At 46.0% G+C, this 25,230-nt stretch overlaps 1 protein-coding gene across 33 annotated transcripts in view; it reads right to left on the reverse strand.

Annotated features, from left to right (window-relative positions):
- The window catches only part of WDR27 (WD repeat domain 27), a 215,322-nt gene that overhangs the window by 93,471 nt on the left and 96,621 nt on the right, over nucleotides 1-25,230 (reverse strand). For 29 of the 33 annotated variants that reach the window (XR_007413166.1, XR_007413165.1, XR_007413157.1 and 26 more), the window contains 10 exons: nucleotides 25,037-25,115; nucleotides 22,661-22,738; nucleotides 20,693-20,790; nucleotides 19,378-19,470; nucleotides 15,801-15,922; nucleotides 14,752-14,885; nucleotides 11,300-11,397; nucleotides 9,329-9,450; nucleotides 890-987; nucleotides 318-420 (listed from right to left, as the gene is read on the reverse strand). Coding sequence is in view for 27 of the 33 variants with exons in the window: in XM_049114652.1 (XP_048970609.1) it covers nucleotides 318-420; nucleotides 890-987; nucleotides 9,329-9,450; nucleotides 11,300-11,397; nucleotides 14,752-14,885; nucleotides 15,801-15,922; nucleotides 19,378-19,470; nucleotides 20,693-20,790; nucleotides 22,661-22,738; nucleotides 25,037-25,115 (1,025 nt within the window). In the remaining 6 variants the exon portion in view is untranslated. Of the gene's footprint in view, nucleotides 1-317; nucleotides 421-889; nucleotides 988-9,328; nucleotides 9,451-11,299; nucleotides 11,398-14,751; nucleotides 14,886-15,800; nucleotides 15,923-19,377; nucleotides 19,471-20,692; nucleotides 20,791-22,660; nucleotides 22,739-25,036; nucleotides 25,116-25,230 lie in introns of those variants that run through there. The other 4 variants (XM_049114619.1, XR_007413185.1, XR_007413187.1 and 1 more) reach the window with 4 other exon arrangements.

Here is a 25,230-nt window from a genome sequence, read left to right on the forward strand (position 1 = left end):
CATGCAGCATGTAGCAATGCCTTTCACATGAAGGCAATTTGTGCAATGATTGATAAATGAATAAATAAATAAATTAATGTGTGAATGGGGTTTAAAATAATCATGATTCATCAAAATTAATGCATGAGGGCCTTTCATAGCTCACACATTATTCTTATCAAAATACTATTACTTGCAGGTTTTAAACCCTGGCCAGTAGCCAAGGTTTTTTAAAATAGATTTGTATCCTCATGTGCGATAATACTAAGCAGTTTCCACAAGAACAAGTCTAGGGTCTCATGACTGAAGACCAACAAACACGCCACGGCAGCACTTACATGTCTGTCCTCAGCACCAGAAGCCACGTAGCGTCCACAAGGGCTAAAAGCAATTCCACATGGGTACCCATGGTTTGGATGCCCTTCAAAACGGCGCTCACATCTATAAGGAGAAAAAGAGACACCAGGAGAAAAAGATGATTTTTTTAATTTTCATGCAAATTAGGGAAAAGGTCACTGACTGGTAGCCTGTCTTTACAACAATGACCAAATCAGCAGTGGGAGAGAGCACTCACATGAGTTATTAAAGGCAAGAAGGTTATTCTGGAGATCTTTAAAAATATAAAACAAACATTTTTAAATCATAAATCATTTGGATCAGTGATTCAAAGACTTTTGGGAGGAGCAACACTCTATAAGGCTGGTCAAGTGCCACAACCAAGTACTTATAAAGTATTATATACAACCTGTCATTGTAACATATGTCAGGGAACTGAAAACAGTCGTGCAGAAAAAATCTCCACCACCTTTTGGGACAGCCAGAGCCACCCCAAGAAAGCCTTCACAAGCATTTTCCAGCATGAAGCTGGGCTCCGGGGAGCTCTACGATATCAGGCAGAGGCGGACCTTACCTTAGGGTCCTCAAGTCCCACAGCTTTATGCCATCACCACTGGCGGTGGTGGCGAAAAGGTTATAAGCCTCGTGCTGCTGGGTCGTAAATGATGATCCCTGTGATCATAAGGGGAGGAAACAAGATGTGTTCTTTAAAGGCTGAATTAATAAACATTATACCATGGCATGTAAGGACAGTGAATCTAAAGTAAGAAACTGACACAAGGTTTTTTTCTTTTCCTATTTATAACAATTTCAGAATTGGATTCCAAAAACTGTCTTATGAATAATTACTAATGGTACATTTGACCTTACAAATTGTTGGTGTATGTTTCCTAGATATGAAATGCCACCAAAAGTTATAAACATAAAATAAAAGACCAAAAGACTACCATATTAACACACCAGATTTTTTAAGTATAGATCATAATCCATCTTCAATAAATTATCTGAAAGATGCCCATAATGAGGCATTTGAAACCAGAGGTTAGTTATTGATCCCATCCTAAGGCCCTGTACAGAAGTCTGAGCACTGGCTTATTTGAGGCCATGCATGTGTCACGGCCTGGGGTCCGTTTGAGGACCTGCCTCTGATCTGATCATCACCTCCCCTCAAGCTGCTGTCAGAAGAAGTCGCAGTGACTTAAAATATCTCTGGCCCCAAACATTAAACAATTATGGTTAATAACAAAGTCCATCTTCCTTTCAAGCCAAGAATATCCAAATTATTAAGAAATATTTAGTAAAATATATCTGAGAGCGTTTATCCTTAGTGTACACATACCTTGAGGTTCCTTTTAAGTTACAAATAGGAAATGAAGGTTTACGTAAATTCAGTAACAAGCTACCAGAATATTAACTCTGAGCCAACAGCATTCTAAACACTGAATATTTCATCCTCTTAACAAACTTAGGAGATGTGAACTATTTTATATCCATTTCAGGTGAGGAATCCACTGGAGGCCACCCAGCCAGTACTCCCAAAATAGCTTATCAGTCTACAAACCAGCACAAGGCCAGGACAGCTTGGTCACTCTCAACATCCAAACAATCCAACAGGTACCCAGCAAACATAAGAGATCACCTACAACATTGGGCACTTTGCAAGGCATGGAGCATAAGGACACAGACCTAGTTTAATAGGAAGGCAGATACAGATGCAATAAAACACCGGGACACCTGCACCCCAATGTTTATAGCAGCAATGTCCACAATAGCCAAACTGTGGAAGGAGCCTCGGTGTCCATCGAAAGATGAATGGATAAAGAAGATGTGGTTTATGTATACAATGGAATATTCCTCAGCCATTAGAAATGACAAATACCCACCATTTGCTTCAACGTGGATGGAACTGGAGGGTATTATGCTGAGTGAAGTAAGTCAATCGGAGAAGGACAAACATTATATGGTCTCATTCATTTGGGGAATATAAATAATAGTGAAAGGGAATATAAGGGAAGGGAGAAGAAATGTGTGGGAAATATCAGAAAGGCATACAGAACATAAAGACTCCTAACTCTGGGAAACGAACTAGGGGTGGTGGAAGGGGAGGAGGGCAGGGGGTGGGGGTGACTGGGTGACGGGCACTGAGGGGGGCACTTGACGGGATGAGCACTGGGTGTTATTCTGTATGTTGGCAAATTGAACACCAATAAAAAATAAATTTATTATTAAAAAAATAATAAATAAAAAAATTTTAAAAAGGAAGGCAGACACATGATGCATGGTTACAACACTTCACAGCAGTGCTTGTTTCTTAAAGCTAACCAGTAAAAACCAAAAGCGTTTACAGAGATAACAGGAGAATTAAATTTATTTTCAATCAATCCAATTGAGGCTAAGAAGGAATGAAGAAGCAAAGAAAATTCATGATAAATAGAAAGTACAGAAGTTTTTTTTCTTTAATGTTGAAGAGAAAGCACAAAATAAGATCAAATGTATGAGTAATCATACTGATTGCAAACAGACTAAACTCAAGTAAAGAAAAAGAAGAGATTCTTAGTTGAATTTCAAGAAAAACACTTAGAGCATTATTTTTAAAGGCTGAATGTGAAAGGTGGAGAAAAATAGCATATACTAAATAAAAGAAGGCAAGACTATATAAGTACTAGAAAAAATATAGAACACCTCATTAAAGAGTTTGTAACTATTATAAAAGGAATGCTACATATAAAAATATAAGAAGTGTAACTTAAACACACACAAAAAACAGCCTGTAAATATATAGAGCAAAAATCAAAAGAATTATAAGAAGTTGACAAGATTATAATCATAGAAATGTTAATACAGTTCTCTAATTAAAAAAAAAAAAAACAGGGATGCAGATGCAATAAAACGCCAGGACACCTGCACCCCAATGTTTATAGCAGCAATGTCCACAATAGCCAAACTGTGGACGGAGCCTCGGTGTCCATTGAAAGATGAATGGATAAAGAAGATGTGGTTTATGTATACAATGGAATATTCCTCAGCCATTAGAAATGACAAATACCCACCATTTGCTTCAACGTGGATGGAACTGGAGGGTATTATGCTGAGTGAAGTAAGTCAATCGGAGAAGGACAAACATTATATGGTCTCATTCATTTGGGGAATATAAATAATAGTGAAAGGGAATATAAGGGAAGGGAGAAGAAATGTGTGGGAAATATCAGAAAGGCATACAGAACATAAAGACTCCTAACTCTGGGAAACGAACTAGGGGTGGTGGAAGGGGAGGAGGGCAGGAGGTGGGGGTGACTTCGGCTCGGGTTGTGATCCCAGAGTCCTAGGAATGAGTCCCGCATCGGGGTCCCCGCTGAATGGGTAGCCTGCTTCTCCCTCTGCCTATGTCTCTGCCTCTCTCTCTCTGTGTCTCTAATGAATAAATAAATAAAATCTTAAAAAAAAACAATTAGGAATACAAAAATTTGGAAACTTGAATAATTTAAATACAGTTAATAAGGTTGGGCCAATGGACATCTATGCAAACATGTACCCAACGGTTAGCAAGAACATATTCTTTTCAGGCACACATATATGATATCCATAAAAATCAACCAGAAAGCCAAGTTTCTCAAGAAATACAAAAATCTCAACAGATAAAAAAAAAAAACAAAACTCAACAGATAGAAGAGAATCAGTGTCACATAGATGATGCACTCTGAACGCAATGCCATAAAAGTAGGAATCGGTAACAAAAAGTTTACTAAAAACAAGCTCATACATATAGAAATTTAAAAGCACACATCTAAATAAACCCTAGGGTAAAAAAAATCATAATGGGAATTAGAGAACATCCACTGCTAAATAATAATAATACACAAGCTAAAGCTGGTAAAGTGCAGCTAAAGCAGAATTCAAGGGGAAATTTATAGGTTTAAATGCATACATCATAAATGTATAAAAAATGGAATGGATTAAATTCATACCTGTAATGTGGAATAAAAATCAGGTAGACAGAGATAGGTATAGTTTGCTGCTATTATGTAAAAGGACAACACACCACACAATACAGAATGTACTTTGAACGCATACTTGGGAAAGAGTCACATCAAATTCAGTTGTAGTAATCAAAGAAGGAGACAAAGAAACAGAGCAGAACTGTGTCTGTATCCACAAGCATTTCAGTTCTTAAAAAAAAATACAAGATCTAAAAATAATGAAGTAATATATTTTAAGGCAATCACATGGATATTAATGACTTATTTCTGAAAATCTAAAGTTTTCTTTGTGATAAAATGTTTTCATTAGAAAACTATTTAAACCTTCACATATTTAACTTTTCAGTTCAAATTAGCTGTATAACATTATATACTTACATCACAAAAATGCACATATCTTACTCAGGCATAGAAAAAAGTAATAGTCAAAGTTTTATTATATATAAAGAAAAAGGAGTAACTATGATTTTTTAAAGAGATCAATAAATCATAAAAGATGTATGCCTTTTCATTATAAAAATAAGCCACCTTATGACATAACACAATTTAAAAACAGAAAAACACAGCTCTGACTATTTCATGTGATATTCTCGTTAATGTGATCAAATTAAACAGTCTGCTTATCTGACCACAACATGAGGCAGTTGTCAGGAGAGGTGACTTTCAGGACCGTGCGTTGGGATGAGTGCAAAGGAGCATAACTGGTGTGTGACAGATACAGTTCTCTTGTCCTAACCTTAAGGGAAATTCAAAATGACCTATTTTATATTTTACTGGAAATATGACATTTGGGCCAGGAAGGATTTGTGTTTCTCGTAAATTTGGACTTGTTACAGGACAGTTCCTGGGTAGCAGCTCCCATGTGGCTGTGGGTAGTCAGAACACTTTGATGTATCTTGTGTAACTGAACAAGAATTTAAGAGAAGTTTAGAAAAACAAGCTATTAAGATACAGTGTGAGCCTCTGAAACCTTACACTCCTTCCCTTCCCTTCACCATATACCACTCAGAAATGTATTCCTAGGAGGTCAAACTAGTCATTTTCCCATAAAAACCTCAGGACTACTTTTCCTAATATGACACCTCTCATCCAAGAGCACACCACAATGATCCCCAAAATATCACAATCATTGCCGGAAGACCACATCAATTTGAGGTAGATCAGGCTGTTGTTTGGTCATTACATATGCTGCTACTTAATGGAGAAGACATGTTAAGCAGTTTCCTAAAGCAAATGCACTAAAAGGTGTAACAAGGAAAGGTTTTATGAGAGGGACATACGGAATGGTCCTGGTGTCACCCAAGGAGAGGGACAGCCCTGTCTTCACAACAATGGCTTGTACTGGCTGCTGGTAGCATCTGAAGGGAAGTTTCCTAGGAATCTGTTAGGGGGCTCCCCAAACACAGAGACACAGGCCTGGAGACCCAAGTCCACTAGGAAGAGGACCCTTCCTGCAGCCAACACCATGCCCTAAAAACAGGCTAAGTCAGAAACCCCTGTCCCCAAGGCTACCGTTGGCACATCAGCCACAAAGCCAGGGCCCCAGCTGGTATCTGAGCAGAGTTCAGTGTAAGGCCCTATGACATGAAGCTGTCTGCTGCTGAAGGAGCCAGGTGTGCACTAGGACAGCCGCTATGGACACTCCCTGGCTGGTCTACTGCCCAGGAGCACGTCCCCTCTTTCCTCTCCAGCTTGTCTATTCACTGGTGGGAGCTCCTAAAGCAGCACATGTTTGCAGAGCACCAGCGCACTCCCCACAGGGGACAGAGCACAAGCACAAGCCCTTCCAGCTGGAACCTCGTGGCACAACTTCATTATTTCCAACATCGGTATTACACATAGGTGTACATCACTCATGCACATCCAGGCAGGTCACTCACCTTCCTGCTCAACCTTCACGATGACTGCCCTGTACCTGGAATTGAACCCAGACTGTGACCAGGGCCTGCAAGCCCAGAGGACCATCCCCTGCCCCCAGTCACGGATTCTGCATCTGCAGTCCAGCTCCCACCCTTGGCTTCATCACATGGGCCTGCATATGAATGGTGCCCATTCCCTAGATGCTGCTCCCCTGGTGCACACTTGGCTCCCTCCCCTGCCCCACGGACCTGCTGCCCACATCACCTCCTCAGAGAGGAGTACCTGACCTGTGTGAAAGTGAACCCACTTCTTTCTTTAGAAGGAAACAAATTCATCAAGTGTGAGGGCTCTACTCTCTCCCACACACCTATATCCCAGTGCTCAGAGCAGCACCAGGTGCAGACTTGCTGAGAGATACGTTTAAATGAATTTGTTATTAGGTTAATACATATGCATTCACACACACATTGACACACATGTGCATACACCTATACATGAGTCCATGCACATATACACACATATACATGTATGTGCCCTTGCAAGTCCTGGTACAGTCCAGACCACAAGCTTGGTGAGGACCAAGGGGCAGGTGCCGGCCATCCCCCAAGACATCACCGTGGTGAAGGGTTGTAGATGTGGACTGATAGGGTCACAATCCTGCTCATAAAGCTCATTATCTCGGTGGGGGGAAGCCCGAGCCTGGTACAGAGAAGCCAGACAAGGTTCCCAGACAACAGCAGCCCAGGGGACTTGAGACCGTTAGCTCTGCGGCCAGACGCCGCCGATGCACCTCAGGGAACCGGCACTTCAGGTCTCAGCTTCCACGTCTATGAATGAGGGCTGAGTTCATGCATGCTAAGACGCAACATCTGCCACGTGGGAGCACATGTGGCATGTGCATGTGTAAGAGCATGACAGGGAAAAGTGCAGGGTGTGCCTCCCCCTGTCCTGGAGGGTCACCTGGGCTTGCCTCCCACAGGAGCCACCTATGGCACAAGGAAAGGGCCTGGCCCAGCAACTCAGGTTCCATCACATGCCCAGCCTGAGACAGGAGGAGGACAGCACCTGCATGCCAAGTCTGATTCTACATCGACGTGCTGGGAACCTTGTGGAATTTAAGCAGTATTTATATTTTAGCAGTAGGAGTGTGGCTGGGTTGAGGAGACAGCAGACGGCAGTAGGTGGCAGCTGGGGCAGAAGGATGGACGACAGACTGCACATGGGGCCGGGCACGTGGCAGCGCGGGGCGTGCTCAGGGCGTTCATGCACGCCAGCCTGCTCTGTGGGCTTACGCAGGGGAGTCAGGCTGGAGGGCCTAAGGGAGCAGAGGCAACCACCCAGCTTTTAGCCCAGACTCACCACCTGCAGGGGCTAAGGCAACCTGTCTATTTTATGTGCCTTCACCATCTTCCTAAAATAAGTTCTACCTGACCATAAGTGACAAGGTGGAGTCCCAGGCAAATGTGACCTTCTCCAGTCTTCCCGGGACACAATCAACGTCCTCATTACTGTGGCCACAGTCTGCCGTCTCACATGATGGCACTCGCCACAGGCAGCTTTGTGTCACTATGACCCACGTCCACAACTACCACCTTCTGTGTTACAATTTCTTGGAAAGCAACTTCTTAATTCAGCTTCTGAAGTAGCAAATTCTTGGGCACTTGCCTTAACACTCACAGGAACAAAGGGATTGTGCAAAATTAGGTGCATTTGACAAGTCAGAGTTTTCTAAGGTAATGCCCACCAACCTTCATAAATTCACATTTCAAAAAAATAGGAAGAATAACTATCATTTAATGAACTGAGACCATGTTAAGAGATTTGCCTGCATTATCTTATTTAATTCCTCAACCAAGAAAAGTAATGAGTGCAAAAGGTTTAAAAGTCTTCTATGAAATGGAAACAGAAAGGCATGAAAATAAGAAAATCCCAAGATGGCAGACAAAATAGCATCATGTCATTTTTCAAAATGAAATAACTTCTTTTGAAAATATGAGAAAATTGGTTAACTTTAAAAGGATTATCTTTACCATTATATTAAAACCAGGGTTTTATTTTTTATAAGTAAAATGCATTTAAAACTCCAAAACTATATTTTTTATTTCCAACTTAATCAGCTGAAACAATTTAAAACAAATTTGTAATCAAGTGAAAAAAACAAATCTCAGACAGAGATTTTTCAGATTTTCATACCAAGTTTCATCTAGATCAAGTTTTCATGGCTCTGTGATAAATCCCAGAAAGAAAGAACAGAGCAAGTAAAAGAAAAAGGAAATAGGGATTTATAATGGAAATGTTAACAAACCACTTTCCATACACAAAAAAATGATGATAGTGATGGTAGTGGGTGATAATAGTGGTGATGGTGATGATGATGGTAGTGGTAGTGGTGATGTGAGGACGGTAGTGATGGTGGTGATGGTGATGGTAATGGTGGTAATGGTAATGATGGTGGTGATGGTGGAGGTAGAGCCTGCTTAGCATTCTCTCTCCCTCTGCCCCTCCCTCCCTATAAGAAAAACAATGATACCCTTGAAATCATAATACAGGTTCCAGAAGGTATTATAAATTAAACTCTCAATTGGCAAAGTTATTGCAAATATATCAAAAATCAAAATGGTAGTTGCAGTCCTAAAAACAAAAGTTTTGTTCATAAATCTCTTAGATACCCTTTGGGACAGCAAAGTGCCTTTCAAGCTAAACTATGAAACAATGGATTCATCAAAACACCAACCCGTCTAATCTCAAGTCTGTAGCCCTCAGCTATGAGTAGTTTTAAACCACTTCTCTGTCAAAAGAGAATAGGTACATCTTAACAAGATAAACTATTGATTCCTGAAGGCTTCGTATTCCTGCAGGATCTACATGACTCACTCAATCCAGTTAGTCCCTGATACACCCAAACCCTCCATTAAGGTTTAAATGTGAATGCATTACTAGTAAAGTTGAAAAATAGGCCCATAAAATAATCAAAGACAAAAGTTAACATTCCATATGACATTAAACTATCTTCTAAGGTCAAACATTAAGGCTTAGAAAATTTAACAATGACTAAAAATTAGCATTGAGTTTGGTGGCAAACTGTTATCAAAATTGCATCACACATTTTGTAGTTGTCAAACACCTTAAACATAAAATTTTACAAATGATATGTACTGTATCAAAAGCTCACTCACTTTATTCTGACAGATTTGGTGGACAGGCCGTGAATGCACTTCCACTGTCATGGCTGCACTGCGACCTGCATTGAGGTCGAAAACCTCCAGAGTCCTGTTCCGGCCGGCTGTGAGCACAAGATCTTCAGGACTCAGTTAGGGAATCCTCTCAACAATCCACCATAAGGAGTGAGCAATCCTGCTTATTCTGCTAATACTATTGGAACCCCAGAAGACACCCAAAGGATGACCAGCTATGACTGGAGTTCCCCAGAAGCTGTGGTCACAGCCCCACTCCCCCCATCTGGTTTGCAGACAAGGGCGGACCCAGGTGGTACACATCTCTAGGTGGGAGGCCCAGAGGTCTAACTTCAGTGAAATGAGGTTCAAGATGTCCAAGAAATACACACATCAAGAGATGGAACAGCAGCTGAATATATGGGTGCTGAGCTCAGAAGACAAGTCTGAGGGTAAAATTAGGCCGTGCAAACTTGACGTGGATAGTGGCACCCAGGGCCGGCCCTCAGAGAGCATGCACCTCACAGCATGGTCTGCTGTCAGCAGAGCATCACTAACTCCATACATTCAGTACAAGAGCAGCAGTGTATGAGCTTAGGGCTCGTGTGACCACCAAAATTACCCGACCTCCAGTGTTCAGCCCAGAACACTGTCATAAATAGTAACCATGGTAGAAAGATTACCTGATCCACTAATAAACCCAATGCTAACCCTGAAATATGCAGAAATAGCCATTCAAGGCTAGAATACTCAGAATGACACATTTCTGTTAGGTGTTTTGCTGCGTAGCATAAAAAAATACCACATTTCTAATTAAAACACACTAGAAACCCTAACACCTTATATCTGTCCTTCTGAAATTTCAACTATAAAACTCATCAAAAGAACAGCACTCGGGCAGCCCGGGTGGCTCAGCTTTTTAGCGCTGCCTTTAGCCTGGGGCACCATCCTGGAGACCTGGGATCGAGTCCCGCGTCGGGCTCCCTGCATGGGGCCTGCTTCTCCCTCTGCCTGTGTCTCTGCCTCTGTGTCTCTCATGAATAAATAAATAAATAAATAATTTTTTAAAAAGTTAAAAAAAAAAGAACAGCACTTAGACCTCTGAATCAATTAAAATTTTATAATATGAATTCCTAAAGATTGGAGCTTTTTTCTAAATAAATAAAAATCGGGATCCCTGGGTGGCGCAGCGGTTTAGCGCCTGCCTTTGGACCAGGGCGCGATCCTGGAGACCCGGGATCGAATCCCACGTCAGGCTCCCGGCATGGAGCCTGCTTCTCCCTCTGCCTATGTCTCTGCCTCTCTCTCTCTCTCTCTCTGTGTGACTATCATAAATAAATTTTTTTAAAAATTTTAAAAATAAATGAATAAATAAATAAAAATCAATGCTTTTTAATTAAAAAGAATGATGCTAACCAAAGAAAGTAAATAAAAATAAATAAACTTTTGGGCTCAATTTTATATTCAAGAGTTACTTCTCTTTTTAAATTTTTTTTAATTTAAGTTTAATTAATTAACACATAGTGTATTAATTCGTTTCAGAGGTAGGGGTCAGGGATTCATCATATTTATATAACGCCCAGTGCTGATTCCACACGTGCCCTCCCCAGGGCCCATCCCCCAGGTACTTCTCAGCCTCCACAGACATGAGGCAAACTCCAGTTAATGGAAGGAGGCCCATAGCAGGTATAGCAGTTGATCTCTAAAAAGTACTAAATTTCTAAAAAGTACTATGCATAAACTACAGACCAGAGATACCAAGTTAAATCACCCTGCTATATATCATATGCTCTGCGGCATCAATGTCTATTTTCCTTTGAGATGAAATTGCTGCACCTACAATTACTGCAGCAGACGTGAGCTCCCCAAGTCCCAGTGCTCAGCATGTCGCCTGAGGCTGGGGCCTTCAGCAGATGCTCATGTGGGAGGAGGGTGCCCAGGATGTGAAAACACCAATGGCAGGGGCAAGGATACAGGAATAGAAGTCGTTGACGGCTGATAAACTGGTAATCTCTGTCCTACCAGTCGTAGGAAGCCTGAAGACACGTTTGCACCTGCTCTTCTGCTTATATCTGAAAGAAAAATAAAGATAACCCGTCTTTTTGTTTCCCTCCCATGACAAAGCATTCTGTCTTGAAAAAGTTGAATATGAAAAAAGTTTTCATATCACTTAATAATTATACTTTATAACATCAAAGGAACCAGTCTGCTACCTTAATTTTCCTGTAGGAAACTCAACTTTTCCTTTAGGAAAACTTCATGAAGATATATCATATAAAGCCCAAAATAATTCATTCCTGTCTATGAGAAAGCAAATTTTTCTCCTAATTCTAAAATAATTACGTATACTTAAATGATATCTAACTGGATAAAAATTATCTGTATTTCCATTTACACATATGTTCTTAATATTTTATCTTCTTTTTTAAAGGTTTTATTTATCTATTCATGAGAGATAGAGAGAGAGAGAGGCAGAGACTCAGGCAGAGGAAGAAGCAGGCTCCATTCAGGGAGCCCAATGTGGGACTCAATCCCGGGTCTCTAGGATCACGCCCTGGGCCGAAGGCAGATGCTCAACCACTGAGCCATCCAGGTGTCCCCTTAATATTTTCTAAAGGATAACATAAGCAGTTACTATTGGTTTAATAAACACATGTCCTCAAAGATCCCTAACAATACTTTAGTAAAGGAAAGAACCTTCTAGCCATCTTACGAGTGATCCTGGCCCAAGCAGGGCCAGGGGAGACCTCGGGGTGGCTGAGCAGAGCAGGCACAGGCCGGTGATGGACAAAGCTGTGGGGAGGGCTCCGAGTCTGAGCCTGTGGGGCGGCTGAGGCTGAGGCTGAGGATGAGCAGGCCATCAGCCTGGACCTTCCAAGGTAGGTGAACGCTGCACGTTCACCTGGGGCCTAGGGCATGATATGCAGGCACAGAGATGGGCATCCAGAGGGATGACTCAGAGAGCAGGTCCTGGGGGGAATGGGAAGACTCAAGGAACAAAATGAGCTGAGTCACAGGAGAGGTCTGAAGTGAAGCTCAGTGATGACACAAAGATGCCACAAATTGCCGCACATTCCTGCTGATAAACTGCGTGAGATCATCCAGCAGGGTGGTTAATGGGGCAGAAAGCCATTGCTTCACAGGGGCAGCCGTGTGAAAGCTCTATGAACAGCACAGACCAGGAGGGGTGTGTCAGAGACAGCAGATCATGTAAGCAAAGGGACCACACACAGCTGAAATCACAGGGAGTGGGGGTGAGGTGGACCAGGGAAGGCACAGGTATTCACATGGCAAACGGGCCACGGGCCAGTTTTGGCTCAGAAGGAGAATAAGGGCAGGGGAGGCTGCATGGTATGCTGCTGAGTGCATACCCTCTCTGGCTCTGCTCCACACGAAGGGCCAAGAGCCCTGCCAGAGAGACAGACAGCTTTGCTGAGGGGCGTGCGTGCCTGTGGCCCATGTGACGTTCGGTGTCCCATCATTTGAAGCTTTGCCAGTTTCCGAGAGTCACCACCCCCAGCTGACACTGGTACCAATGGGAGAAGCAGCTGCAGCCCAAGCAAGCAGCAGGCCTGGGGAAGGGCCTTTCTCAAGCAGCTTCCATGGGGCATCCCCCAAACGGAGGAAGTGTGGCTGCCCAGGTCACACACCCCCAGAGGGCCGGACAGTTTGCAAAGGGCCACATAAGCCAGCACGAAAGGAATGAGGCATGAAGGCCGCTCCACACCCCAGCTTTGGCTGCTACACCAGAAGCAAATAGTCGGCAGGCACAGTATTTCTTTCCAGGGAAAGTACTTGCCACAATCAGGTACTGAGTTACAGGAAGGAAGGACAGCATCCCCTGCAGGAAGAGGCAGGACAGACAGCCTCAGAGAAAGTCAAGACTCTGCCCTCGCTGTGTGTACCGCACACAGCTCGCTGCAGGCACAGAGAAGGTGGGTGTGCAATCACCCCCAAACACCCACTTCCAGATGCACACAAGGAAATCCAGCATGCCACTGGTTAGGGAACAGGATGAGTCAGGAAAACCCAGAGCTCCGGCAACAAGAGGATGGGTGAAGCAGCCATGGCACGTTCCTCCTGTAAAACCATGTAACAGCCACCGGGAACAGACTGAAGTCACATTTGCAAGCATGGCTCAGTCTCAGAAACATATTTGGATGATTATGGAAGGTGTGTGTAGCATTAACAGATGTAAAGCCACGGACAGGAAGCAAACACTCCAATTTCAAACTGAGGAAGGTTACAACAGCCACGACTGGAAGCAGCCCATGTGTCGGTGGACAGAAGGACAAAGAGGTGGTGCGTGCGCAATGGAACCATCAAAAAGGATGAGGCCTGCCGTGTACAACAAGGACGGACCTAGAGGGCATTCTGCTGAGCGACGTGTGTCAGAGAAAGACAAATAGCCTCTGACCTTATTCACATGTGGAACCTAAACAACAGAAGAACAACAACAGAACAGAAAGTGAATTGTTCATATAGAAAGTGAACTCAGGATGAGCACTGGGTGTTATGCTATATGTTGACAAATTGAACTCCAATAAAAAAAATACAAAAAAATAAAAATTAAAAATTAAAAAAAAATCTACTCTGAAAAAAAAATAAAATGAACTTGAGGCTGGCAGGTGGAGGGTGCAATAGGGGACAGGGATGTGGAATAAATGGAACTGCAGCGCAAGGAAGATGGTGCAGGGGACTGGCTGCCCAGCGTGCTCACGGATGGTGGTGAGAGAAATGCTCACCCGGTACGGAGAAAGAGCAGGCAGGGAAAAGAGAGGATGGGAACAGGACAGCAGGACACTAACTACCCCATAATCTTTCATTTCTTTAAAAAATTGAGTGGGAAAAATTAGAGAAGGAGACAAACTATAAGAGTCCCCTAACTCTGGGAAACGAACAAGCATAGTGGAAGGGGAGGTAGGCAGGGGGATGGGGTGACTGGGTGACGGGCACTGAGGAGGGCATTTGATGGGATGAGCACTGGATATTATTCTATATGTTGGCAAATTGAATTTAAATTTAAAAAGATGCAAGTCAAAAAAAATTGGGAACAAAACCAGCATTAATACTTGCAAAAGGAGGTGTGAACAGGTATTTAGTACATGTATCTAGTGCACGTGTGTGTGTGTGTATGAAACAGTTCATGTTTTACTTCATTACAAATATGGCAGCAATAGTCCCACTTGACATCAATCTGATACGTGGTCAACCAAGGCGACAGTTCACGGCCCCCACGTGCGGCACTGTGGACAAGCTCTGAACAGGGGGAAGCCATCACCCCATCACTCAGCTCTTGTCAGCAGCCTGTGATGAGGTGATTTGATGTTGCACGTTTTTAAATGTAAACATTCTATTTGCATACGACCCAGTATTGAAACACAGCTCCCCCGACAAGGAAGAGAAAAGAAACAGAGGTTACGCACCGTTGGATCTCATCCTTGCAAGTGTCAATGTGATACTTCAGGAGCTGAAGTTCAGGACCAGAAGACAACAACACAAAAGTGTCTACATAATAAAACTGTGCAGATCGGACAGGCTTGGAAAACACATCTTTGCCCTGTAACACAAATCAATAATTACTGCCAACATAACAGAGGCAAACAAGAAACACCACAGTTCCACAAGGGAGGTTCCTTCATATCAACCCACACGTCTGCTCTAAACGTAGAGATACACTTCATGATTTTGTTTCTTCTTCCTATTTCCGAAAGATGTTACATGATTAAAGCTTCACTGTAATGAGTATTTCGAATTCTAGCCACTTAAAAACCTTAAAATAAAAGAAAATCGATACCTGGCAGTGAGCATATTAAGTAGCAAGGATTTTGTTAAAGACAAAATTGTAACCATGGAGTAGGGTTCTGAGAGGTCTGCTCTCAGTTCGTATTTCAGAACCCACAGTATCACGCATGGAAGACGACAGTGTCAACGACCCTAAATCAAATCTGTCCCCTTGAAGCCACTCCCAAACACCTGGTCCAGAAGTCCCAGGTCTGATGCACGTCCCTTCCTGGCTAGCCTACTTGGGATTCCATCCCCCATTTACAACAAGACCCACAGGGGAAAAAAAGTGCTAAACACATCTTTTAGAATTTGCAGTTGGCCAGCTCCTAATCTGACTCACAGGGGAATGGCCCTCCCTTTCCTGTCTTGGCTGTGACATCATCACCATCTTCCCTTCTTGCATCTCCCATTGTCTCCAAATGGTGTCCTCTAAGCATATAAGAAGGCTCACGTGTCACTGTGTGCACAAGTGCACCCCTCTTTGTGCATGTGCCTGGCTGTCACACATGTATGCACAGGACACGCATGTAAGAAAATATTCAATCATCAACTGCTGTTGGTGCACTAGAGCAACTCTGGTTCACCCCATTCCCTAAACTCCTGGTGCCTCTGTGATTCTGACAGTCTGGGGGTCACGGGGCTGGTCACTGTGAAACCCTGCCCATGATCGACAGCAGTAACCCGTTACCACACACAACGCGAGTTCCGCCCTGCGAAGTGACCACAGCCGCAGTGTCCCGTCCTGGGAAGCAGACAGCAGCCACCTGCTGTCATGGCTCCAGCACACGGTGCTCACTGCCCCGTCGTGACCTAAGGGAAGGACAGAAGCAGAGGGGGGCATCAAGGACCTCCCTCCAACACAGCAGAATGCAGCCCTCCCAGAATAAATCGCCGGGTGGGGGGGGGGGCGGTTGGGGAATTATACTTCATTTAAAGGCTTAACATGGTTTGTGAAGGAGGCATTTCAAAACTTTACGTTTAAAACATAAAGCTCAAAATTACATATGCATTTGTATTTTAAAAGAAGAAACTCCTAAAACGTAGTATTATAAAATGTACAGAAATCTGTGGCTTCATGATAACATGTCTTCAAGAACTGTTATTGTTTTAACACTGAAGCGAGAGGTCATAAGGATTTCCCAAACGCAGGCACGTGTCATCTGACCCCTTGTTGGGCTGTCAGCACCCAGTGGCCCAGAGCCCCAGCGACAGGGATGCAATGAGGAGAAAGAAAAGGAAGGAAGACTCAACCCCCATCACTGAGTCAAGAACAACGTGGTTGCTTGCTTCTCCCTCTTAATCGAACGCCGAAGAGAAGTCTAACCAACTGCAATCTGTCCTTTGGACCATGGGACCCCTTAACCTCCGTCACTGCCACCACTGGCCCTGGCGTGGCAGACAGCTAAAATGTGCCCTCCCCCACTCTGACCCCCTCCTCAGGTGCAGCAATCAGAACGCCAGATACCTAAGTCTACAGGGAACGGGCCCAGGTACCAGGTACCACGCGTTCTCCTGCTCAGGGCACATGGATGTGTGAGGAGGAAAGTGCCAATGCTGCTGAGGGCTGGGGCCTGATCTGCCAGGGGCTGGGCTGGGCACCCAGGCCGTACATGCACTTCCCCCAATCATACACATGGCCAATGGGATAGTCCATCCTTGTGAGTGGGTTCCCCGCACCCCGTCGGCCTTAGCTCCAAGCTGCCCAGCAGTCCACCCCATCCTGACGCAGTGGCAGGGAGCACGGTGGCCCAGGGCACAGGGGAGTGCGTCCACCCACCAGCCCCACTCCTTCTCACCGGGCACCTGCTGCCTCTCCCACACAGGCCGATCTCTGATTCCTGCCTCCGTCAGGGGCCCCTTAGAATGGTCATCACCTCAGGGAGGTGATGATTAAAAGGGTCCTGACACTGCTGCCACCTGTTGCTCCGAGAAACAGAGGAACCCAAGGAAAGGCTGAGAAATGAAAACCGTGGGCTTTTTGGAGTGGACAGGGCAGGCGGGGTGCGAACATCACAGGCCACAGCACAGCACAGGAGTCTGGATGGCGCCGTGATTCACGGGGCACACAGGACAGGCCCAATGACCCTAGCACCACTGCAAAGCCGCCCTTCTCTGTGGGCCCTGCGTCTGGCCAGGACTGTAGAGCACGCACCTCTGCCACCTGCTGAGCCAGGGCACTGGCCTCGGCCTCAAGCACTCTTACCACTCACCCGGGAGGACCCTCTTGCTGCGGCTGGAGCATCGCAGAGGAGCAGTGAACCGCAGCATCACATGTCACACCGGCCAGAGAACCCACACGGCAGAGATGGAAGGGGCAGGAAAGATTCATCAAGAGTACAAATATTACTCAGCCATTAGAAATGACAAATACCCACCATTTGCTTCGACATGGATGGAACTGGAGGGTATTATGCTGAGTGAAGTAAGTCAATCGGAGAAGGACAAACATTATATGGTCTCATTCATTTGGAGGATATAAATAGTAGTGAAAGGGAATAGAAGAGAAGGGAGAAGAAATGGGTAGGAAATATCAGAAAGGGAGACAGAACATAAAGACTCCTAACTCTGGGAAACGAACTAGGGGTGGTGGAAGGGGAGGAGGGCGGGGGGTGGGGGTGAATGGGTGACGGGCACTGAGGGGGGCACTTGATGGAATGAGCACTGGGTGTTAGTCTGTATGTTGGCAAATTGAACTCCAATAAAAAATAAATTTATTATTAAAAAAAAAAAAAAAAAGAGTACGCGCTGCAGTTCTGTACCGAGACCCAACACAACCAGCCGGAACTTTCTGACATAGCTCTACTGCCCTCTCGTGGAGGTCTCTGGGAGTTTTAATAAGGATGAAGGCCCCGTGCACCAGGCTGCAGGCCTGCACAATGCTGCTGGCTGGGGATACGATGCTGGAGATCATGTGTCTGAGGACCCACCACCACCACCCGCTAGCGTCCCGGCTGCTGTGGGCCCTGTGCAGGCCCCGGGCAAGAGCATGACAGGTGGGCAGCTCCACCTGTTTGGGACCTGCCAATGCACCTCTCTTCCCAGCTCAGTGGCTCCCTTCCTTGACCATCAAACAGGCACCCATTTTCCTGCTTTTTGCATATAAGTGTTGAGAAAGCCATCATATTTTCAAAGTTGAATCATATGACAGGTAAACCATCAGGGCAGAATGATGACGAGGTAGGGTGGGTAAGAATGATGCTGTTCCCCAAAACACAAACGCAGCACTTTTTTAAAAGGTGAGTTTGAACATCTACTGCATTATCTTAACTCAGCCACGAGCCCCATTCCTGCAATAGAATAGAGAAACATCCACGTCCAACATAATCAGCATTTCTATCAACTGTTGAATGATAGAAAGACTCGCACACAGAGTCCTAGGCTCATGGAAGGCACCTTAAGGAGAGCGTTAAGAACCAAGGTTTGGAGCCAGGAGGAGCCACAGAGTGTAGGGGGACGACGTGGGCTGTGGATGGGGCGGCAGTTCCTCCCACACGTCGCGAGAGGGTGGCACCAGCCCCTGCAGAGGCCCCTCCTCCAGGCTGTCCAGAGGCCACTGAGGACTCTGGGGGGCCCGAGTCTGGGAGAGCCCTGGGGGGCATGCTCCTGCCCCCCCAACCACCACACCTGCACCCCACTCCCTCCACCAGGCACCTCACTCCTCTACTTCACAGAAACACTTTCACTGGCAGCATTTCTGGGGTTTTTTTGTTTTTGGTTTTGGTTTTTTTGTATTTTTATTGTTACTAAAATATCCACTGGGTGTGAGTCTGCAGAAAGCAGTTCCAGGACCCTGAACAAGAGTGGGAGAAGCTCAGGGCTCAGGACTAGTGATCTGTCAGGAAGCTAAAATAGCGAGACTTCCAATACCACTGCCCTCATCTCAGATCTACTCACCCCCCCAAAAAAAAAATTTACCTTGTTAGGTTTATGAAAATGTCTGTGAACAAACCCCCCCTAATTTTCCAAGCATGTTTTCGTCATGTCTGTAAGATCTGACTTTACTCCTCCCCTGGAACTCTGCAAAAGCTTTCTTCCCTGACCTTGGGGCACCTGTGGCAGACGTGCCTGCAGCCCTAGCCTCCCAGGTTATACCCCCTCCGCCCGGTTTAGCAGGGCCAATCTAGTTCACTAATTTACCTCCATACAAGCCTTACTTACTCTCATTCTGAACTTGAAGGGCATAGAAGGGCACAAAGCAACTGATACCCAGGACCAAAAGGAGAGCCCTCCATGAATACATATTAACTCAAACTAACACATCATACCTGAAAAGACAGTAGGTGTCCCACTAAGGTCAGCACGGAAGACCAGCAACAAGTGGTTGGCTAAACCGCAGGCGAGCCACTGTCCATCTCCTGCTTCAAAACAGCAAGGGACATCCTTTAAAAATCACAGCTCACAGGAGTCACACTTGCAACAGGTAAATACAGAATTTGTAGTTAACTTAACGTTCGTTTTGTCAGTTAGCGAGGGAATCCAAACAGCACTTGCTCGAGGGCTAGCCACCACACGTTGAGAGTCCACCAGGTGGCAGGCCCTGTGTCACCCTCACGTGACATCCCCCAGGATGTGCTTTAGAGAGGACCCGGGAGTGCGGAGTAGGGGCACCCACTCTGCACCCTGTGGCACCCCGCCTTCCATCAACAGAATTTAAGACACATATTATTCAGCTAGGCAGTTCTATTTAAACATACCCCTAAAACAGGGCAGAACTAAGTTAGAGACCTCCCACAATTTTTCAAATCGAGACTCCTACTTTATTTCTAATCACATCATACAATCACACGATCATAAATAAGCAAGCCTCTCTCACACCACAAAGGTACTTTACTGATGATGGTATGAATCTAATTTCCCAAAATCACTCAGACATGCTTTGACTAAACTTACATGAAAAATGAAGAGAACCTAGAACAGTTGTAAACAGTGAAAACTGCAGGAATGCGCTCAAGATGCTGAGGGGTGGCCTTCTAGCCCGGACTGAGGGCAAGCACAGCTTCTCACTCCAACTCACTCGAGAACCCAGAAACAACGTGTGCTTCTGAAGAAAGAGCTCAAATCACAGAGCCACCTGCATGGGAGCTGCTCCCAGCTTCCTCCAAACTCTCCTGGGAAAAATGCTGAAGACCCAGAAGAGAGTCTGGTAGAGGCATTTCCACACACTTGAGAGTGAAATGGCCGCTACAAGCCCAAGACCCACTGGGCCTGCAGGAAAGGTTCCACCCAAGGAGGGATGGTCATCTGCCCCGGGCGGCCTCCTCCACACTCCTCGAAGCAGCCGCCCCCACCCCAACACCCTCCAATGCTACGGAGGAGATGGTCACATATGCAGAGCGCAGACCTGGGTGAGCCTCTAAGTCCAAGTCAAGGAGCTCCCCAAGCTGCAGCAGCGGCCGACGCAAGCACAAATGCCCTGATGCCGGGTATGCTCAGGGGCAATGTGAGCTTTGACTTTAAACCAGACTCAAACAATGCCAGATAACTTCAAGCAAGCAAGTTTAAAGCTCTGTTTATGATGGAACAGTGGGAGGTAAGGGATGCTTGGCAATGCAGCGATGCGCGGCCCCAGACATAGCCTACCTGAGTACTGGACGCAGTGTGCGGCAGCAGGCCCGTAGGCGAGGACACGCTGCTTGTAGAGTTTGGTTGGTGGAGAATTCTCCAAAGGGTATTCCTTACTTGAAGGGACATCAGGAAAATGAACATCAAGAGAGTTCAAAGTGAGATTAGAAACAAGATAACAGACTAGAATAGTAGGTTGTCCCCTATTTACATGTGCAATTTCATTCTACCCAACCTGAATATATATAAACATATTCAAAGCCATGAAATAACTCTAAAATGCACTTGCATTCCATGGGGCCAAAATGCATGCATTTTAAGTACAAGATGTCAAGGATTTCTCATGTTTAACATAAACTCAAGTGAATCTGTGACGACTTGGGGAGAGCCTCTTGCTGCACTTTGCAGTTTCACACTCTTTGTTGGTGACCATCCTACCAATCACTCAAATAAACTACAAATGGCTGATATCTGCCATGAGAATAACCACATTCCCAGGCTGTGAAAGAGCCCAGGGAGGCTTAGGGGAAAGGATCGGTGGCCGGGACCCCTCGCAGGGGCAGGCTGGGTGGAGTGGGTCCCACAGGCCCTGGGGGCAGGCAGCATGGTCCACTGAAGGCATCCAGATCTTGAGGCAAAATCTCCCCAGTGTTCATTTTCAGCAACTAAAGGTTTGGCAGCCTCTGCACAGCAGCAAGGCCATGGGCATGGGGGCCAGCCAGGGCACGGGCGGCAAGGCTCCTCACTGGCATGCATGTGGCCCCCCAATCTTCCCACCTCGGCCGCAGAATGCAGAGTAAACTGAACACAAACCACCTGACACACAGTGTTGCTACACACTTAGGGGAATGTGGAAAGGCACCAGGCACACAGCAGAGGGCAGAAAAAGAAAGTAGCTGTGAAGACGGGTTGTTGTAAAGGCTGGAAGTTATTGGCGACAAGTTAGATACATTTATTCACAGCTTTATAGGCCATACAAGCTGGAAAGACTGGCCTTGCAAGGCCTCAGCCCACAGTCCCATCCCTTCTAAGTGAAATCTGGTCGGTGTTCGGAGGAGCCTTTTGCTCAGGAAGGGCATTGTTTGGGGTCCTCCCATCAGTCCTACCCTCAACAGAATGCCTCCTGGGCCAGAAATGCATCAAAGACCACTGGCTGGGTCTGGAGAACTGAGCTTTTGTGGGAAAAGTCACCCAGAAGATCAGAGTTGAGCAGAACTCTCTGGTGCTGCATTCTATCTCCAACCACTGGTCTGAGTGTCACAGGGTCTGAGGGCACCTGCTGGGGTCACATCCTTGCCATCAATGACCCGCTGATACAGGAGCAGCAGTGGAGGGCAGGAAGAGCATCGGGGCTTAAGAGAAACATCACAAAACTGGGAAAAACTGCTCACGCAGACGTCTTGTGGACGAGAGCTAGGGACACTTCAACAGCACAGCCTGGAATCTCTGTCCAGATGAGGTTACCTCCACGTGTGGGACTGGGAGGGTCTTGGAGGTCCCCCCAATCACCTTCTCATCCAGGTACATGGGCCCCGGGGGTTGGCAGGACTGGCTATGGCCCCACATGTGCTGTACAGCACGGCCACTGCCCAAGATGCGCCTCCAAGTCCACGAGCTCATCTCCAGCCATTCAAAGTCACCTGGAGCCCTGTAACTGCTCAGATTTTTCTGTCCAATTATTACCTAAGAAACTTATCAAGAATGATCCGTCACAGCTATAACACTTTCTAAACAAGAATTTTAACAAAAATTAATATCCCTAAGTTGTGAAGGTGGTAAATCTAGCAGCCCATCTGAAAAGAGGATTAACAAGAACTGAGTTTGACCAAAAGGAACATACATATACACGCTGTGTATATACGTGCCCATGTGTACACACATACTCACTAGGTTGTACACCTGTTTGAAACAAAATCATTTAAAGTATTTAAAGGCTCTCTCCAAATTATGCTACATCTACTTTGAACCGACAAGCTAGTTACGTACCACCTGGGACCATCCCTACGTCGTGAAGAGTGGTCACCACGCTTCCTGGTGTTGGCCTTTGGTGAAAACATAGTTATGCTGTGGAAAGAAAATTCATGTCACTCTCGAAGATTACAGTTCCAAGCTTCTTAAGAGACTTGTATTTTGCAGCAAAATATACACACATATAAACATTCATGAGCACTTTCAGTGGCCCACAATAGTAATACATCAAACATTCGGTTACTTCAATTGTAATAGCTGTTCATCCACTTATGTATCTGCAGTGGCATTCTTGTGACATTGTCCCTTTTTGGAGAATGGATGTATAGAATCATAACAGAAACTGAACCACCCTTATGGGTGTTATTTTTGGACCTACTCAGAACAGAAGTGAACTCTCCAGGAAACCATGCTGGATTCTCCCTTAAATAAAATGAAATTATCAAATACAGGTAGTGGCTGAACAGTTGCCTGGTACCAGCCTGTCTTTCAGATGGAGAAAGTACAAGATGCCAGAGATGCTGGGACAGGGTGCTAAGCCCCGGGGCTGCACAGGGGACAGCCAAACCCCCACCTGCACCTGCATCCAGCCTCACAGAGCAAGCAGCACATTCTGCATCAGGCCATGCCCAGAGCCATCAAGACATGGGGCAAGAGAGGGTGGCCTGGCCCTAGGCCACTGCTGGGACTCTGCATTTGCCACAATATCTGCAAGTCCCCTGGATGCCTAGGAGGGGCTGGGGCCCAGATGAGGGAGGACACTAGTCCCATGAGGATGGAAGAAGAGAACTCCACAGAGGGAACAAAAGGTAGAGGGCCACTGAGCAGAGACTGGCGGGAAGCATCCAAGAAGGAGCAAGAATGCTGCTGGAGTGCATGAAGCATGTCAGGAGCGGGGGGGCAGGCATGATCAAGGCAGGTCCTTGAGGGTCCATACAGAACACAGGGCACCCTGGGGGCCCACATGGAACACAGGGGACCCCGGGGGTCTACACGGAACACAGGGCACTCTGGGGGTCCACTCTGAACACAGGGGACCCTGGAGGCTCACACAGAACACAGCACATCACACTACAGCTGGTGCTCACAGGCATGATGCACGAAGTAGCATGCAATTTTGCTGAGCATGAATCCAGAATCCACCCATCTATCCCTGCTTCCATTCACCCACTGATCGATCCATCTATCCATCCATGCATCCACCCATCCATTGATCTTTCCTTCCATCCATTCATCTACTCATCCATCCATCCACCTATCCATCCAGCTACCCACCCACCCACTGACCCATCCATTCATGCATGCGTGCATCCATCTACCTACTGATCTATCCATCCATCCATCTATGCATCCATGCACCCACTGACCCATCCAACCATCCATTCATCCATTCAACCACCCATCCCACCCACCCACTGATCCATCCATCCAAACATCCATCCATATTTGTGAGAGGGTCTGAGGTATCAGGTATTGTCTCAGGCCCAGGGGTTTATAGAGTAAATAAATAAAACATAGTCATGCTAGCCAGTCGGGCCAGGGAGAGTAAAGCGAGCAAGGGCTGAGAGGGAATCATGGTAGGGGCTGCCATTTTATACAGAGCAACCAGGGATGGCAGCCCAGATACTAGGTCACCCTGTCAGCCCCACCTGCATGAGCCTCAGGGAGGCACCTGGGGAAGAAAGGGCCAGTGCAGAGCCCTGAGGCAGGAGGAATGCACAGGGGAGGCCAGGTGTGGCTACAGGAGACCCATGAAAGGGAACAAGGTGAAGGGGAGGTCTACGGGATGGGTGACCCCAGAGAACCTACCAAAGCCCTGACTTGTGTTCTGACTGGGGGCCCCACAGGCTGCCAGTAGCACAGCTGTTTTGCTCAATGTGTTAAGAACACATAATAGGTCAAGACTGGGGGTGATAGGATTTTACACAGAAAAGTGAAGTCTACTTCCCAGAAATGTGGTGTTCCTGAAGGATGAGGGGATTTCAAGGCTCTGCTGTACTGGAAACTTCTCATATTTGAGAATTTACTATTTCCTCATCTTTCACCCCATCCCCAACCAACCTCCCCCATTCCGAATGTACTGAACTTCATGCTCCGCTATTGTAGCCACGCTGAGTTGTGAGGGGGACAGTCCCTCTCTCCTGGGTGGGTCCACCCCTGTCCTGGCACCGTCCAGACTAGCCGGCATCACGGCAGTTATGAGGTCAGGACCAAAGGGCTCCTAGGAGGCCAGTACTCAGCAAGCACTGAGGAAATGCTGCTGTGGCCACTCCTGTAGCCAACGTGCCTGTCCCCTGCTCCAGGGGGTGGCCCTCCCAGACACATTTTCATGTGTATGTACTGAACCCTGCCTCTCCGCCCCGACATGAGCAGCCTAGGAGTCCGTTTACTCACTGCGGTGCAGACGCGTACCCAGATGACCTCACTTTGGTGTGGAAAACCAGGGGCTGGTCCTTCACGGTGCTCCTCCCGGCTGCGTAAAAGGAGTATAGGAAGTAGCAAACATTTAACATGACAAGAACAAAGTCCCTTAAAAACAGAAAAGTTGGGCAGCCCAGGTGGCTCAGAGGTTTAGTGCCTGCCTTCAT

The sequence above is a fragment of the Canis lupus genome, chromosome 1 (assembly GCF_003254725.2).
Source record: "Canis lupus dingo isolate Sandy chromosome 1, ASM325472v2, whole genome shotgun sequence".
Lineage (NCBI taxonomy): Eukaryota > Metazoa > Chordata > Mammalia > Carnivora > Canidae > Canis > Canis lupus.